Raw genomic sequence first — 18,482 nt, forward strand, 5'->3', positions numbered from 1 at the left:
CGAGCGGTCACTCAGTGGTCACTCGGGGTCAGCGGTCACTCAGTGGTCACTCGGGGTCTGAGTGGTCACTCAGTGGTCACTCAATGTCCGAGCGGTCACTCAGCGGTCACTCAGTGGTCACTCAATGTCCGAGCGGTCACTCAGCGGTCACTCAATGGTCACTCGGGGTCAGCGGTCACTCAGTGGTCACTCAATGTCCGAGCGGTCACTCAGTGGTCACTCAGTGGTCACTCGGGGTCAGCGGTCACTCACTGGGCTCCGAGGACCCCAAAACCCCCAAAATCGGATCAGACACCCCAAAAAGCCCCAAAAATGGGACACGAACCCCAAAATCCCCCCAAAAACCCCAAAATTGGCACAGGGACCCCAAAACCACCCAAAAAACACCAAAAAACCAGGGCAGGGACCCCAAAATCCCCCCCAAAAACCCCAAAAATGGGACACAAACCCCAAAATCCCCCCAAAAACCCCAAAATTGGCACAGGGACCCCAAAACCACCCCAAAACACCAAAAATGGGACACGAACCCCAAAATCCCCCCCAAAAACCCCAAAATTGGCACAGGAACCCCAAAACCACCCAAAAAACCCAAAATTGGCACAGGGACCCCAAAAACACCAAAAATGGCACAGGGACCCCAAAACCACACCAAAAAAACACCAAAAAAACAGGGCAGGGACCCCAAATCCATCCCAAAAACCCCAAAATTGGCACAGGGACCCCAAAATACCAAAAAACCAGGGCAGGGACCCCAAAATCCCCCCAAAAAAACCCCAAAATTGGCACAGGGACCCCAAAACCACCCCAAAACACCAAAAATGGGACACGAACCCCAAAATCCCCCCCAAACACCCCAAAATTGGCACAGGGACCCCAAAACCACCCCAAAAAACCCAAAATTGGCACAGGGACCCCAAAACCACCCCCAAACCACCAAAAATGGGACACGAACCCCAAAATCCCCCCCAAACACCCCAAAATTGGCACAAGGACCCCAAATCCCCCCAAAAAACACCAAAAAACCAGGGCAGGGACCCCAAAACCACCCCCAAAACACCAAAAATGGGACACGAACCCCAAAATCCCCCCCAAACACCCCAAAATTGGCACAAGGACCCCAAAACCACCCAAAAAAGACCAAAAAACCAGGGCAGGGACCCCAAATCCCCCCCCAAAAAACCCCAAAATTGGCACAGGGACCCCAAAATCCCCCCCAAAAACCCCAAAATTGGCCCAGGGTCCCCAAAAACGGGACAAGGACCCCCAAAGCGGAGCCCAAACCCCCCAAAATCGCCCCAAAATCCCCCCTAAAGCCAGACCCCCAAACCCCCCAAATTCACCCCAAAAACAGGACAGGGACCCCAAACCCCCCCCCCCCAAAAGAACCCAAATGGGCACGGGGACCCCAAAACCAGAGCCCAAACCTCCCAAATTCACCCCAAAACCACCCCAAAACCAGGACAGGGACCCCCAAAACCTCCCCAAAACCAGACCCCCAAAACTCTGCAAAACCCCAAAATCCCCCAAAATCCCCCAAAACCCCCCAAAACCCCCCCAAAACCCCCCCAAAACCAGACCCCCAAGCCCCCCGAAAATGCCCTAAAATTGGCAAAGGGACCCCAAAACCCCCCAAAACCCCCCAAAATCAGGGCAGGGACCCCCAAACCAGACCCCAAATTCCCCCCAAAACCAGAGCAGGGACCCCCAAACTCCCCCCAAAACCCCCCAAATTAACACAGGGACCCCCAAACCAGACCCCAAATTCCTCCAAACCAGGGCAGGGACCCCCAAACCCCCCAAATTCACCCCAAAACCACCCCAAAAACAGGACGGGGACCCCCAAACCTCCCCAAAACCAGACCCCCAAAATTCTGTGAAACCCCCCAAAACCCCCCAAAACCCCCCAAAACCAGACCCCCAAAACCTCCCCGAAAACTCTGTGAAACCCCCCAAAATCCCCCAAAACCCCTCCAAAACCAGACCCCCAAGCCCCCTGAAAATGCCCAAAAATTGGCAAAGGGACCCCAAAACCCCCCAATATCAGGGCAGGGACCCCCTGAAAACCAGACCCCAAATTCACCCCAAAACCAGGGCAGGGACCCACCAAACCTCCCCAAAACCAGACCCCCAAACCTCCCAAATTCACCCCAAAACCACCCCAAAAACAGGACGGGGACCCCAAAACCTCCCCAAAACCAGACCCCCAAAACTCTGCAAAACCCCAAAATCCCCCAAAACCCCCCAAAACCCCCCAAAACCCCCCCAAAACCAGACCCCCAAGCCCCCCGAAAATGCCCTAAAATTGGCAAAGGGACCCCAAAACCCCCCAAAACCCCCCAAAATCAGGGCAGGGACCCCCAAACCAGACCCCAAATTCCCCCCAAAACCAGAGCAGGGACCCCCAAACTCCCCCCAAAACCCCCCAAATTAACACAGGGACCCCCAAACCAGACCCCAAATTCCTCCAAACCAGGGCAGGGACCCCCAAACCTCCCCAAAACCAGACCCCCAAAACTCTGCAAAACCCCCCAAAATGCCCCAAAACCAGAGCCCCAACCCCCCCGAAAATGCCCTAAAATTGGCAAAGGGACCCCAAAACCCCCCAAAACCCCCCAAAACCAGGGCGGGGACCCCCAAACTCCCCCCAAATTGCCCCAAAACCAGGGCAGGGACCCCCAAACTCTCCCCAAAACCCCCCAAAACCAGGGCAGGGACCCCCAACCCAGACCCCAAATTGCCCCAAATTAACACAGGGACCCCCAAACTCCCCCCAAAACCCCCCAAATTAACACAGGGACCCCCAAACTCCCCCCAAATTGCCCCAAACCAGAGCAGGGACCCCCAAACTCCCCCCAAAACCCCCCAGAAGCAGGGCAGGGACCCCCAAACTCTCCCCAAAACCCCCCAAATTAACACAGGGACCCCCAAACTCCCCCCAAATTGCCCCAAACCAGGGCAGGGACCCCCAAACTCCCCCCAATTGCCCCAAACCAGGGCAGGGACCCCCAGACTCCCGCAGTTCCCCGTGGCGGGGCCGCGCTCACCGTCGCACACGAAGGGTTTGTCTCTCTCCTCCAGCCCCGCGTCCGCCGCCGCCGCCGCCGCCGCCGCCGCCCTCCTCTTCATCACCAGCCCCAGCGCCTGCGGGCGGGGACACGGCTGAGCGTCCGTCCGTCCGTCCGTCCGTCTGTCCGTGTGCCCGTCCGTGTGCCCGGCTGTCTGTGTGCCCGTCTGTCCGTCCGTCTGTCTGCCCGGATGTCCGGCTGCCCAGCCCATCTGTCCCATCTGTCCATCCATCCGTCCGTCCGTCCGTCTGTCCGTCCGTCTGTGTGCCCGACTGTCCGGCTGTCCGTCTGTCTGTCCGTGTGCCCATCTGTCCGGCTGCCCAGCCCATCTGTCCCATCTGTCCGTCCATCCCACTGTCCGTCCGTCCGTCTGTCCGTCCGTTTGTCCGTGTGCCCGACTGTCCGTCTGTCCGTCCGTCTGTGTGTCCGTCCGTCTGTCCGTCCGTCTGTCCGTGTGCCCGACTGTCCGTCTGTCCGTCTGTGTGTCCGTCTGTCCGTCCGTCTGTCCGTGTGCCCGACTGTCCGTCTGTCCGTCCGTCTGTCTGTCCGTCTGTCCGTCCGTCTGTCTGTCCGTCTGTCCGTCCGTCTGTCTGTCCGTCTGTCTGCCCATCTGTCCGGCTGCCCAGCCCATCTGTCCCATCTGTCCGTCCATCCCACTGTCCGGCTGTCTGTCTGTCTGTGTGTCTGTCCGTCCGTCCGTCCCACTGTCTGGCTGTCCGTCTGTCCATCTGTGTGTCCGTCTGTGTGTCCGTCTGTCCCATCTGTCCGTCTGTCCCGCTATCCAGCTGTCTGTCCATCCCGCTGTCTGTCTGTCTGTCCACACGCCCAGCTATCCCGCTGCCCAGCTGTCTGTCTGTCCATCTGTCCGTCTGCCTGTCTGTCTGTCCGTCTAGTCTGTCTGTCCCATCTGTCTGTCTGTCCGGCTGTCTGTCTGTCCAGCTGTCCCGCTGCCCAGCTGTCCGTCTGTCCCATCTGTCCACAGGTCCGGCTGTCTGTCTGTCCGTCTGTCCCCGTGTCCGTCCCCCCGTCCGTCCCGGTGTCCATGTGTCCGCGTGTCCGTCCCCGTGTCCCTGTGTCCGTCCGTCCATCCTTGTGTCCGTGTGTCCGTCCGTCCATCCGTCCCCGTGTCCGTGTGTCCGTCCCCGTGTCCGTGTGTCTGTCCCCGCGTCCCCGTGTCCGTGTGTCCGTCCGTCCATCCATCCATCCCCGTGTCCGTGTGTCCATCCCGGTGTCCGTGTGTCCCCGTGTCCGTGTGTCCGTCCATCCCCGTGTCCCCGTGTCCGTGTGTCCGTCCGTCCGTCCCCGTGTCCCCGTGTCCATCCGTCCCCGTGTCCGTGTCTCCATGCCCGTGTCCGTCCCGGTGTCCGTGTGTCTGTCCCCCTGTCCCCGTGTCCCCGTGTCCGTCCGTCCGTCCCCCTGTCCGTGTGTCCGTCCGTCCATCCATCCCCGTGTCCATGTGTCCGTCTGTGTGTCCATCCCCGTGTCCGTGTGTCCGTCCATCCATCCCCGTGTCCGTGTGTCCGTCTGTCCCGGTGTCCGTGTGTCCCGGTGTCCGTGTGTCCCGGTGTGTCCGTGTGTCCGTGTGTCCCGGTGTGTCCCGGTGTGTCCCCGGTGTGTCCGTGTGTCCGTGTGTCCCCGTGTCCGTGTCCCGGTGTGTCCCGGTGTGTCCGTGTGTCCGTGTGTCCGTGTGTCCCCGTGTCCGTGTGTCCCGGTGTGTCCCCGTGTCCGTGTGTCCGTGTCCCGGTGTGTCCCGGTGTGTCCGTGTGTCCGTGTGTCCCCGTGTCCCCGGTGTGTCCGTGTGTCCCCGTGTCCCGGTGTGTCCGTGTGTCCCCGGTGTGTCCCGGTGTGTCCGTGTGTCCGTCCGTCCCGGTGTGTCCCGGTGTGTCCCCGGTGTGTCCCGGTGTGTCCGTGTGTCCGTCCGTCCCGGTGTGTCCCGGTGTGTCCCGCGTGTGTCTCTGACCTTTCCGCGTGCGCGGTTCCTCCTCCCGGCCCCGCGCGGGGTTTCCTCCTCCGCCTCCTCGGGGCCCTCGGGCTCGTGCGGGAACTCGGCCGGGGGCGGCTTCTGGGGAGAAACCGCGGGGAATCGGGAAAAACCGCGGGAAATCAGGAAAAACCGCGGGGAAAAACGGGGAAAAACCGCGGGACATCGGGAAAAACCGCGGGAAATCGGGAAAAACCGCGGGAAATTGGGAAAAACCGCGGGAAATCAGGAAAAACCGCAGGAAAGTGGGAAAAACCACGGGAAATTGGGAAAAACAGCGGGAAAAACCGGGAAAAACCGCGGGAAATCGGGAAAAACCGCGGAAAAAAACGGGAAAAACCGCGGGAAATCGGGAAAAACCGCGGGAAAGCGGGAAAAACCGCGGGAAATCGGGAAAAACCGCGAAAAACCGCGGGAAATCGGGAAAAACCGCGGGAAATCGGGAAAAACCACGGGGAAAAACGGGGAAAAACCGCGGGAAATCGGGAAAAACCGCGGGAAAACCGCGGGAAATCGGGAAAAACCGTGGGAAATCGGGAAAATCAACGGGGAAAAACCGCGGGAAATCGGGAAAAAACCAGGAAAAAACGCGGGAAATCGGGGAAAACCGGGAAAAACCACGGGAAATCGGGAAAAACAGGGAAAAACCTCGGGAAAATCGGGGAAAAACCATGGGAAATCGGGAAAAACGGGGAAAAACCACGGAAAAACGGGGAAAAACCACGGGAAATCGGGAAAATCAACGGGGAAAAACCGCGGGAAATCGGGAAAAAACCGCGGGAAAAACCGCGGGAAAAACCGAGAAAAACAGGGAAAAACGGGGAGAAAGCGCGGGAAATCGGGAAAAACCGCGGGAAATCAGGAAAAACCGCGAGAAAAACAGGGAAAAACGGGAAAAAACCGCGGGAAATCAGGAAAAACGGGGAAAACGTGGGAAAAACCGCGGGAAATCGGGAAAAACGGGGAAAAACGGGGAAAAACCGTGGGAAATCGGGAAAAACCGCAGGAAAAACGGGAATAAAACCGCGGGAAATCGGGAAAAACCGCGGGAAAAATGGGGAAAAACCGCGGGAAATCGGGAAAATCAACGGGGAAAACCCACGGGAAATCGGGAAAAACGGGGGAAAACCGCGGGGAAAAATGGGGAAAACCGCAGGAAAAACGGGGAAAAACCGTGGGAAATCGGGAAAAACCACGGGAAAAACGGGGAAAAACGGGGAGAAACAGTGGGAAATCGGGAAAAACGGGGAAAAACCGCGGGAAATCGGGAAAATCAACGGGGGAAAACGGGGAAAAACGGGGAGAAACAGTGGGAAATCGGGAAAAACGGGGGAAAACCGCGGGAAAAACCGCAGGAAATCGGGAAAAACGGGGAAAAACCGCGGGAAATCGGGAAAATCAACGGGGAAAAACCACGGGAAATCGGGAAAAATGGGGGAAAACCACGGGAAATCAGGAAAAACGGGGAAAAACGGGGAAAATCGGGGAAAAACGGGGAAAATCGGGAAAAAACAGGGAAAAACGGGGAAAAACGGGGAAAAACCGTGGGAAATCAGGAAAAACGGGGAAAAACCACGGGAAATCAGGAAAAAACCACGGGAAATCGGGAAAAACGGGGGAAAACGGGGAAAAACCGTGGGAAATCGGGAAAATCAACGGGGAAAAACCGTGGGAAATTGGGAAAAACGGGGGAAAACCACGGGAAATCGGGAAAAACCACAGGAAATCGGGAAAAACGGGGAAAAACCGCGGGAAATCGGGAAAATCAACGGGGAAAAACCACGGGAAATCGGGAAAAACGGGGAAAAACCACGGGAAATCGGGAAAATCAACGGGGAATCAACGGGAAATTGGGAAAATAAACCAGGAAATGAGAAAAATAAACCGGGAAAATCGGGAAAAAACGGCGCGAAATCAGGAAAATAAACCGGGAAATCAGGATAAAGGGGGAAAATAAACGGGAGGTCGGGAAAAACAGGGATTTTGGGGGGAAATTTGGGGGGAAAATCGGGGATTTGGGAGTTTGGGGAATATTCGGGATTTTTGGGGGATTTCAGGGAAATCGGGATTTGAGGGATTTGGGGGGAAATTGGGATTTTGGAGATTTTGGGGAAATTCAGGGGAAATTGGGATTTGGGGGATTTTTGGGGGGAAATCAGGATTTGGGGGAATTGGGGATTTTGGGGGAAATTCGGGATTTTGGGGGAAATCGGGAGTTTGGAGATTTTGGGGAAATTCAGGGAAATCGGGATTACGGGGGAAAATGGGAATTTTGGAAGAATTTGAGATTTTGGGGAAAATCGGGGGTTGGGGGGAAAACTGGGGATTTTTTGGGGGGAAAATTGGGGATTTTGGGGAAATCTGGAATTTGGGGGGGAAAATCAGGATTTTTGGGGGGGAGTTTGGGGATTTTTTGGGGGGGAATTTGGGGGAAATCAGAGGTTTAGGGGGAAACTGAGGCACGGACACACGGACGCACACGGACAGATGGAGAGATGGACACACGGACGGACACAGGGGGGGACAGATGGACACACGGGTGGACACACAGACGGACACACGGACGGACACACGGACGGACACATGGACACACAGATGGACAGACGGACACACGGACGGACAGATGGACACACGGACGGACAGATGGACACACGGACGGACACACACACAGATGGACAGACGGACACACAGACAGACAGACAGACTGACCGGTGGGTCGGGGGTCTCCTTGGGGGTCTCGGTGCTCAGCATGGACAGACGGACACACGGACGGACACACGGACACGCAGACGGACACACGGACACATACACAGACGGACAGACAGACTGACCGGCGGCTCGGGGGTCTCCTCGGGGGTCTCAGGGGTCTCGGCGCTCAGCACGGACAGACGGACACACAGACGGACACACAGACGGACACACGGACACACAGATGGACACACGGGCGGACAGACGGACACATGGACGGACACACAGACTGACCGGCGGCTCGGGGGTCTCCTCGGGGGTCTCGGGGGTCTCGGCGCTCAGCACGGACAGACGGACACACACACAGACAGACACATGGACACACGGACACACAGACGGACACACGGAAGGACAGACACACGGACACACAGACGGACACACGGACACACGGACACACGGACAGACTGACCGGTGGCTCGGGGGTCTCCTCGGGGGTCTCGGTGCTCAGCACGGACACACGGACGGACACACGGACACGCAGACGGACACACAGATGGACACACGGACGGACACACAGACTGACCGGCGGCTCGGGGGTCTCCTCGGGGGTCTCCTCGGGGGTCTCGGCGCTCAGCACGGACACACGGACACACACACAGACAGACACATGGACACACGGACACGCAGACGGACACACGGACACACGGACAGACAGACTGACCGGCGGCTCGGGGGTCTCCTCGGGGGTCTCGGGGGGTCTCGGCGCTCAGCAGCGCCTCCAGCACCGGCCCCTCGGGCAGAGCCCCCTCCCTGCGCAGCGGCGCCTCCAGGTCTGGCAGGGCACGGACACGGCGGTCAGTGCGGTCAGTGTGGTCAGTGTGGTCAGTGTGGTCAGTGTGGTCAGCGTGGTCAGTGCGGTCAGTGCGGTCAGTGCGGTCAGTGCGGTCAGTGTGGTCAGTGCGGTCAGTGCGGTCAGTGTGGTCAGTGTGGTCAGTGCGGTCAGTGTGGTCAGTGTGGTCAGTGTGGTCAGTGTGGTCAGAGCGGTCAGTGTGGTCAGAGCGGTCAGTGTGGTCAGTGTGGTCAGTGTGGTCAGTGCGGTCAGTACGGTCAGTGCGGTCAGTGTGGTCAGTGTGGTCAGTGTGGGGAGTGTGGTCAGTGTGGTCAGAGCGGTCAGTGTGGTCAGTGCGGTCAGTGCGGTCAGTGCGGTCAGTGTGGTCAGTGTGGTCAGTGTGGTCAGTGTGGTCAGTGCGGGCAGAGCGGTCAGTGTGGGCAGTGTGGTCAGTGTGGTCAGTGTGGTCAGTGTGGGCAGTGTGGTCAGTGCGGTCAGGGCGGGCAGAGCGGTCAGTGTGGTCAGTGTGGGCAGTGTGGTCAGTGTGGGCAGTGCGGTCAGTGTGGGCAGTGTGGTCAGTGTGGTCAGTGTGGTCAGTGCGGTCAGTGCGGTCAGTGAGGTCAGTGTGGTCAGTGCGGTCAGTGTGGTCAGTGTGGGCAGTGTGGTCAGTGTGGTCAGTGTGGTCAGTGTGGGCAGTGTGGGCAGTGTGGTCAGTGTGGGCAGTGTGGTCAGTGTGGTCAGTGTGGTCAGAGTGGGCAGAGCAGTCAGTGCGGTCAGTGTGGTCAGTGCGGGCAGAGCGGTCAGTGTGGGCAGTGTGGTCAGTGTGGTCAGTGTGGTCAGTGTGGGCAGTGTGGTCAGTGTGGTCAGTGTGGTCAGTGCGGTCAGTGTGGTCAGTGTGGTCAGTGTGGTCAGTGTGGTCAGTGCGGTCAGTGCGGTCAGTGTGGTCAGTGTGGTCAGTGTGGTCAGTGTGGGGAGTGTGGTCAGTGCGGTCAGTGTGGTCAGTGTGGTCAGAGCGGTCAGAGCGGTCAGTGTGGTCAGTGTGGTCAGTGTGGTCAGTGCGGTCAGTGTGGTCAGTGTGGTCAGTGTGGTCAGTGTGGTCAGTGTGGGGAGTGTGGTCAGTGTGGTCAGTGTGGTCAGTGTGGTCAGTGTGGGGAGTGTGGTCAGTGTGGTCAGTGCGGTCAGAGCGGTCAGTGTGGTCAGAGCGGTCAGAGCGGTCAGTGTGGGCAGTGTGGTCAGTGCGGTCAGTGCGGTCAGTGTGGTCAGTGCGGTCAGTGTGGGCAGTGTGGTCAGTGTGGTCAGTGTGGTCAGTGCGGTCAGTGCGGTCAGTGTGGTCAATGTGGTCAGTGATGGCAGCGTGGGCAGTGTGGTCAGTGTGGTCAGTGTGGTCAGTGTGGTCAGTGCGGTCAGTGTGGTCAGTGCGGTCAGTGCGGTCAGGGCGGGCAGAGCGGTCAGTGTGGTCAGTGTGGTCAGTGCGGTCAGTGCGGTCAGTGTGGGCAGTGTGGTCAGTGTGGTCAGTGCGGTCAGTGTGGGCAGTGTGGTCAGTGTGGTCAGTGCGGTCAGTGCGGTCAGTGCGGTCAGTGTGGTCAGTGCGGTCAGTGTGGTCAGTGTGGTCAGTGCGGTCAGTGTGGTCAGTGTGGGCAGTGCGGTCAGTGCGGTCAGAGTGGGCAGAGCGGTCAGTGCGGTCAGAGTGGGCAGTGCGGTCAGTGTGGTCAGTGTGGTCAGTGTGGTCAGTGCGGTCAGTGTGGTCAGTGTGGTCAGTGTGGTCAGAGCGGTCAGTGTGGTCAGTGTGGTCAGAGTGGGCAGAGCGGTCAGTGCGGTCAGTGTGGTCAGTGTGGTCAGTGTGGTCAGTGTGGTCAGTGCGGTCAGTGTGGGCAGTGTGGTCAGTGTGGTCAGTGTGGTCAGTGTGGTCAGTGTGGTCAGTGTGGTCAGTGTGGTCAGTGTGGGCAGTGTGGTCAGTGATGGCAGCGAGGGCAGTGTGGTCAGAGCGGTCAGAGCGGTCAGTGTGGTCAGTGTGGTCAGTGCGGTCAGTGCGGTCAGTGTGGTCAGTGTGGTCAGTGCGGTCAGTGTGGTCAGTGTGGTCAGTGTGGTCAGTGTGGGCAGTGCGGTCAGAGCGGTCAGTGTGGTCAGCGCGGTCAGTGTGGTCAGCGGCGCTCCGGACACGCTCCGGACACGCTCCGGACACGCTCTGACCACTCCAGCCACCCTCCGGTCCACTCCAGCCACTCCGGCCACCCCTCTGACCACTCTCCGGCCACCCTCTGACCACTGCAGACACCCTCTGACCACCCTCTGTCCACCCTCTGACCACTCTCCGGCCACCCTGCTGACCACTCCAGCCACTCTCCGGCCACCCCCTGACCACTCCAGCCCCTCCGTCCACCCCGTGTCCCCGCTCCGGCCGCCCCCTGACCACTGCAGCCCCTCCGTCCTCCCCGTGTCCACCCCGTGTCCACTCTCCGGCCGCCCCCTGACCACTCCAGCCCCTCTGTCCCCCGTGTCCCCTCTCCGGCCGCTCTCCGGCCGCTGTCCGGCCGCACTCACACGGCCGCAGCCTCGGCGCCTCCAGGATGTTCAGGCGCCGCTTCTTGCGCCAGCACCGGGCGGGGTACGAGTACAGCTGGCCTGGGCAGTGGCCTGGGGATGGACAGAGTGACCACAGTGACCACCGCACCCCCAGAGTGACCATTGAACCCCCAGAGTGACCACTGAACCCCCAGAGTGACCACAGAGTGACCCAAACTGACCCCACGGGGTACGAGTACAGCTGGCCTGGGCAGTGGCCTGGGGATGGACAGAGTGACCACAGTGACCACTGCACCCCCAGAGTGACCACCGCACCCCCAGAGTGACCACTGAACCCCCAGAGTGACCACTGAGTGACCCAAACTGACCCCACGGGGTACGAGTGCAGCTGGCCTGGGCAGTGGCCTGGGGATGGACAGAGTGACCACAGTGACCACTGCACCCCCAGAGTGACCATTGAACCCCCAGAGTGACCACAGTGACCACTGAACCCCCAGAGTGACCACTGCACCCCCAGAGTGACCATTGAACCCCCAGAGTGACCACAGAGTGACCACCGCACCCCCAGAGTGACCACCGCACCCCCAGAGTGACCACTGAACCCCCAGAGTGACCACAGAGTGACCCAAACTGACCCCACGGGGTACGAGTACAGCTGGCCTGGGCAGTGGCCTGGGGATGGACACAGTGACCACAGTGACCACAGAGTGACCGCTGCACCCCCAGAGTGACCACAGTGACCACAGAGTGACCGCTGCACCCCCAGAGTGACCCTGATCTCACAGAGTGACCCAAACTGACCCCACGGGGTACGAGTGCAGCTGGCCGGGGAAGTGGCCTGGGGATGGACACTGAGTGACCACAGTGACCACTGCACCCCCAGAGTGACCACAGAGTGACCACAGAGTGACCACAGAGTGACCCAAACTGACCCCACGGGCTGCGAGTGCAGCTGGCCGGGGCAGCGGCCTGGGGACGTGGCCGGACACCGAGTGACCACAGTGACCACAGAGTGACCACAGTGACCACAGAGTGACCACAGAGTGACCACAGTGACCACAGTGACCACAGAGTGACCACAGTGACCACAGAGTGACCACACTGACCACAGTGACCACAGAGTGACCACAGAGTGACCACAGTGACCACAGAGTGACCACAGAGTGACCCTGGCCCCAAACTGACCTGACCTGACCTGGGGGTCCCTCCCCATTCCCGGGGGTCCTGAGGGGGTCCCGAGGGGGTCTCTCCCCATTTTGGGGGTCTCTCCCCATTCCCGGGGGTCTCTCCCCATTCCCGGGGGTCTCTCCCCATTCCCGGGGGTCTCTCCCCATTTTGGGGGTCTCTCCCCATTCCCGGGGGTCTCTCCCCATTTTGGGGGTCTCTCCCCATTCCCGGGGGTCCCGGGGGTCTCTCTCCCATCCCGGGGGTCTCTCCCCAATCTCGAGGGTCCCCAGGGGCTCCCGGGGGTCTCTCCCCATTTCAGGGGTCCCGTGGGGGGCCTGGGGGTTCCCTGCCCACTCCAGGGGTCTCTCCCCAATCCCAGGGGTCTCTCCCCATTTTGGGGGTCTCTCCCCATTTTGGGGGGTCTCTCCCCATTCCCGGGGGTCCCTCCCCAATCCCAGGGGTCTCTCCCCATTTCGGGGGTCCCTCCCCATTTTGGGGGTCCCGAGGGGGTCTCTCCCCATTCCCGGGGGTCTCTCCCCATTTTGGGGGTCCCTCCCCATTCCGGGGGTCTCACCGGGGCGCCGCTGGGCGCCGTCCATCCAGATGTAGGAGTTGCTCTGGGCTCCCTCCCCATTTTGGGGGTCCCTCCCCATTCCCGGGGGTCCCAGGGGTCCCTCCCCATTCCCAGGGGTCTCTCCCCATTTCGGGGGTCTCTCCCCATTTCGGGGGTCTCTCCCCATTTCAGGGGTCCCTCCCCATTTCAGGGGTCCCTCCCCATTCCCGGGGGTCCCTCCCCATTCCCGGGGGTCTCTCCCCATTTCGGGGGTCCCTCCCCATTTCAGGGGTCCCTCCCCATTCCCGGGGGTCCCTCCCCATTCCCGGGGGTCTCTCCCCATTTCGGGGGTCCCTCCCCATTTCAGGGGTCCCGTGGGGGTCCCTGCCCACTCCAGGGGTCTCTCCCCAATCCCAGGGGTCTCTCCCCATTTTGGGGGTCTCTCCCCATTTTGGGGGGTCTCTCCCCATTCCCGGGGGTCCCTCCCCAATCCCAGGGGTCTCTCCCCATTTCGGGGGTCCCTCCCCATTTTGGGGGTCCCGAGGGGGTCTCTCCCCATTCCCGGGGGTCTCTCCCCATTTCGGGGGTCCCTCCCCATTCCGGGGGTCTCACCGGGGCGCCGGTGGGCGCTGTCCATCCAGATGTAGGAGTTGCTCTGGGCCACGCCGGTCTGCGCGTCCAGGAAGGGCAGGCGGAGGCTGCGCTCGGCGCAGAGCCGCGCGTTGTAGCTGCGGCAGTGCTCCAGCGCCTCGCGGTAGAACTCCTCGCCCAGGCTGCGGGGGCACCCGCCTGAACCCCCAAAATCCCCGGCAAAACGCCCCCCAAAATCCCCCCGAAATCCCCGCAAAATCCGCCCCGAAACGCCCACAAAATCCGCCCCGAAATCCCCCAAACCCCGCTCAAAATACACCCCAAATCCGCCCCAAATCCACAACAAAATCCACCCCCAAAACCCACCCAAAAATCCGTGCAAAATCCGCCCAAAATCCCCCTAAAATACCCCCCAAATACCCACAAAATACCCCCAAAATCCCCGCAAAATCCGCCCCGAAACGCCCACAAAATCCGCCCCGAAATCCCCCAAACCCCGCTCAAAATCCACCCCAAAATCCGCTCAAAACGCACCCAAAATCCGCCCCAAATCCACAACAAAATCCACCCCCAAATACCCCCAAAATCCACCCAAAAGTCCGTGCAAAATCCGCCCAAAATCCCCCTAAAATACCCCCCAAATACCCACAAAATACCCCCAAAAATCTGCCCCCAAATACCCCCAAAATCCACCCAAAAATCCGTGCAAAATCTGCACAAAATCCCCCTAAAATACCCCCCAAACACCCACAAAATACCCCCAAAAATCCGCCCCCAAATACCCACAAAATACCCCCAAAATTCCTGCAAAATTCCCCCAAAAATCCACCCAAAAATACCCCAAACTCCGCTCAAAATACACCCCAAAATCCGCTCAAAACACACCCCAAAATCCGCTCCAAAACCACCCAAAATCCCCACAAAATACCCCCAAAATCTGCCCCCAAATACCCACAAAATACCCCCAAAATCCGCCCCAAAATTCCCCGATAATCCACCCCAAAATTCCGGCAAAATCCGCTCAAAATCTGCCCAAAATCCACCCCCAAATACCCACAAAATACCCCAAAAAATTCCCCCAAAATCTGCTCTGAAATACCCACAAATCCACCCCGAAATATCCCCAAAATCCTCCTCAAAATACACCCCAAAATCTGCTCAAAATCCACCCAAAATCTGTCCAAAATCCACAACAAAATCCACCCAAAATCTGCCTAAAAGTCCCCCAAAATCCTCCTCAAAATACACCCCAAAATCTGCTCAAAATCCACCCAAAATCTGCTCAAAATCCACCCAAAATCTGTCCAAAATCCACCCAAAAATCCGCCGAAAATACTGCTCCAAAATCCATAGGAAGTCCCCCCAAAATCTGCCCAAAATCTGCCCCAAATCCACCCCAAAATCCACTTAAAAATCCTCCCCAAAATCCACCTGAAATTCCCCCAAAATCCCCCAAAATTCACCCAAAATTCGCCCAAAATCCACCCCAAAATCAGCTCAAAATCCGCCACAAATCCACTCAAAATCCCCTGAACATCTGCCCCAAAATCAACCCCAAAATCCACCCAAAATCTGCCCCCAATCCGCCCAAAATACACCCCAAAATTCACCCAAATTCCATCCAAAATCCGCCCCAAAATCTCCTGAAATCCACCCAAAATCCATCTCAAAATCCGCCGCAAAATCCCTCAAAATCCACCGAAAAATCCGCCTAAAAATCCACCCCGAAATTCGCCCCAATATTCCCCCTAAATCCACCGCAAATGCGCCCCAAAATCCCCCAAAATCCGCCCCAAAAGTCACCCAAAATCCCCCAAAAAATCCACTCAAAATTCGCCCAAAATCCGCCCCAAATCCACCCAAAATGCGCCTCAAAATCCCCCCAAAAATCCACCCCAAATCCACCCAAAATCTGCCAAAAATCCGCTCAAAATCCCCCCAAAGTCCACCCCAAATCCGCCCAAAATTTCCACAAAATCCACACAAAGTCCCTCCAAAATCCACCCCAAATTTGCCCCAAAATCCACCCAAAATCCCCCAAAAAATCCACTCAAAATCTGCCCAAAATCCGCCCAAAAATCCACACCAAAATCTGCCCCAATATTCCCCCAAAATCTACTGCAAATCTGTCCCAAAATTCGCCCCAAAATCCACCCCAAAATTAACCCAAAATCTCCCAAAAATCCACTCAAAATCCACTCCAAAATCCCCAAAAATGCCCCCCAAATCCGCCCCAAAATCCCCCAAAATCCCCCCCAAAATCCCCCAAAATCCCCCCCAAATCTGCCCCAAAATCCCCCAAAATCCCCCCAAATCCACCCCAAAATCCCCCAAAATCCCCCCAAATCCACCCCAAAATCCCCCAAAATCCACCCCAAAATCTCCCAAAATCCACCCCAAAATCCACCCCAAATCAACCCCAAAATCCCCCAAAATCCACCCCAAAATCCACCCCAAAATCTCCCAAAATCTCCCAAAATCCCCCCCAAATCCGCCCCAAAATCCCCCAGAATCCCCAAAATCCCCCCCAAATCTGCCCCAAAATCCCCCAAAATCCCCCCAAATCCACCCCAAAATCCCCCCAAATCTGCCCCAAAATCCCCCAAAATCCCCCCCCAATCCACCCCAAAATCCCCCAAAATCCCCCCCAAATCCGCCCCAAAATTCCACCCAAATCTGCCCCAAAATCCACCCCAAAATCCCCCTAAAATCCCCCAAAATCCCCAAAATCCCCCCAAATCCCCCAAAATCCCCCCCAAATTTTGGGACCCCCCCCCCAAACCCCTCACGAACCCCAAATTTGGGGACTCCAGAACCCAAAATTTGACCCCAAAATCCCCCTGGGACCCCCAAATCTTGTCCCAGAACACCCCAAAATCCCCCCAAAAATCTCCTAAATCAGCCCCGGACACCCCAAAATCCCCCAAATCACCCGGGGATCCCCCAAAATCCACCCCAAAATTCCCCAAATCCCCTCCCAGGACACCCCAAAATCCCTAAATCAGCCCAGGACACCCCAAAATCCCTCGGGATCCCCCAAAATCTCCCAAATCCCCTTTGGGACACCCCAAAATCCCCCTGGGACCCCCAAATCTTGTCCCAGAACACCCCAAAATCCCCAAAAAAATCTCCTAAATCAGCCCCGGACACCCCAAAATCCCCCAAAATCCTCCAGGGCACCCCAAAATTCCCCAAATCCCCTCCCGGGACACCCCAAAAATCCCTAAATCAGCCCAGGACACCCCAAAATCCCTCGGGATCCCCCAAAATCTCCCAAATCCCCTTTGGGACACCCCAAAATCCCCCTGGGAATCCCAAATCGCTTCCCCAGACACCCCAAAATTGCCCAAAATCCCCCCGGACACCCCAAAAATCCTGGGAAACCCCAAAATCCCTTCAAGGAACCCCTAAAAATTCCTCTGAGGATGCCAAATATTCTCCCGGGACCCCCAAAATCCCCCCAAAAAACCCGAGAGCCCCCAGAATCCCCCGGGACACCCCAAAGTCACCTCGGGACCCCCCAAAATCTGCCCAGAGCCCCCAGGGGCGGGGCCAGAGCAAAGAGGGCGGGGCCAGAACCGGGATTGGGATCAAGATTGGGATCGGAACCGGAACCGGGATCGGGACCGGAACCGGGATTGGGATCGGAACCGGAACCGGGATTGGGACCGGGATTGGGATCGGGACTGGAACCGGGACTGGAACCGGGACTGGAACCGGGACTGGAACCGGGATTGGGATCGGGATTGGGATCGGGATTGGGATCGGGATCGGGACCGGAACCGGGACTGGAACCGAGATTGGGATCGGGATTGGGATCGGAACCGGGACCGGAACCGGGACTGGGATCGGGATTGGGATCGGGATTGGGATCGGGATCGGGACCGGAACCGGGATTGGGATCGGGACCGGAACCGGGACTGGAACCGGGATTGGGATCGGGATTGGGATCGGGATCGGGACCGGAACCGGGACTGGAACCGGGATTGGGATCGGGATTGGGATCGGAACCGGGACTGGAACCGGGATTGGGATTGGAACCGGGATCGGGACTGGAACCGGGATTGGGACCGGGATTGGGACAGAGACCGGGACTGGAACCGGGATTGGGATCGGGACTGGAACCGGGACTGGGATCGGGATTGGGATCGGGATCGGGATTGGATCCAGGATTGGGACTGGAACTGGGACAGGGACCGGGATTGGGATGGGAACCGGGATGGGAACCAGGACAGGAACCGGGATTGGGATCGGGATTGGGATCGGGACCGGGATTGGATCCAGGATTGGGACTGGAACTGGGACAGGGACCGGGATTGGGTCCAGCACCAGGACTGGGACCAGGATCGGGATTGGAACCAGAACTGGGACCGGGACTGGGACTGAGACCAGGATTGGAACTGGGATTGGGATCGGAACCGGGACTGGGATCGGAACCGGGACTGGGACCAGGATTGGGATCGGAACCGGGATTGGGACCGGGATTGGAACTGGGATTGGGACCAGGACTGGGATTGGGACTGGGATTGGAACTGAAACCGGGATTTGGACCGAGACTGAGACTGGAACCGGGATTAGGACCAGGATCAAGATCAGGACGAGAATTGGGACCGGGACCGGGACTGGAACCGGGACCGGAACCGGGACTGGGACCAGGATTGAGATCAGGACCAGGACTGGGACCGGGATTGGAACCGGGATTGGGACTGGGATCGGGACCAGGATCAGAACCAGGATTGGGACTGGAACTGGGACAGGGACCGGGATTGGGTCAGGCACCAGGACTGGGACCAGGATCGGGATTGGAACCAGAACTGGGACCAGAATTGGAACTGGGATTGGGATCGGAACCGGGACTGGGACCGGGACTGGGACCAGGACCAGGATTGGAACTGGGATTGGGATCGGAACCGGGATTGGGACCAGGATTGGGATCGGAACCAGAACTGGGACTGAGACCAGAATTGGAAGTGGGATTGGGATCGGAACCGGGATCGGGACCGGGACTGGGATCGGAACCAGGATTGGGACCGGGATTGGGATTGGAACTGGGATTGGGAGTGAGATAAGGACAGAGTGAGACTG

At 58.6% G+C, this 18,482-nt stretch overlaps 2 protein-coding genes across 2 annotated transcripts in view; one reads left to right on the forward strand and one right to left on the reverse strand.

The window, feature by feature from the left end:
- LOC131570466 (zinc finger protein 850-like) overlaps nt 1-18,482 on the forward strand; it is a 748,589-nt gene that overhangs the window by 473,924 nt on the left and 256,183 nt on the right. The window lies entirely within an intron of this gene.
- The window catches only part of LOC131570539 (zinc finger protein neuro-d4-like), a 47,567-nt gene that overhangs the window by 23,050 nt on the left and 6,035 nt on the right, over nt 1-18,482 (reverse strand). The window contains 5 exon segments of the mRNA XM_058822906.1: nt 3,045-3,141; nt 5,026-5,124; nt 8,430-8,566; nt 11,099-11,197; nt 13,419-13,579. Coding sequence (XP_058678889.1) covers nt 3,045-3,141; nt 5,026-5,124; nt 8,430-8,566; nt 11,099-11,197; nt 13,419-13,579 — 593 coding nt within the window.

This window comes from Ammospiza caudacuta, chromosome 35, assembly GCF_027887145.1.
Source record: "Ammospiza caudacuta isolate bAmmCau1 chromosome 35, bAmmCau1.pri, whole genome shotgun sequence".
Classification (NCBI taxonomy): Eukaryota; Metazoa; Chordata; class Aves; order Passeriformes; family Passerellidae; genus Ammospiza; species Ammospiza caudacuta.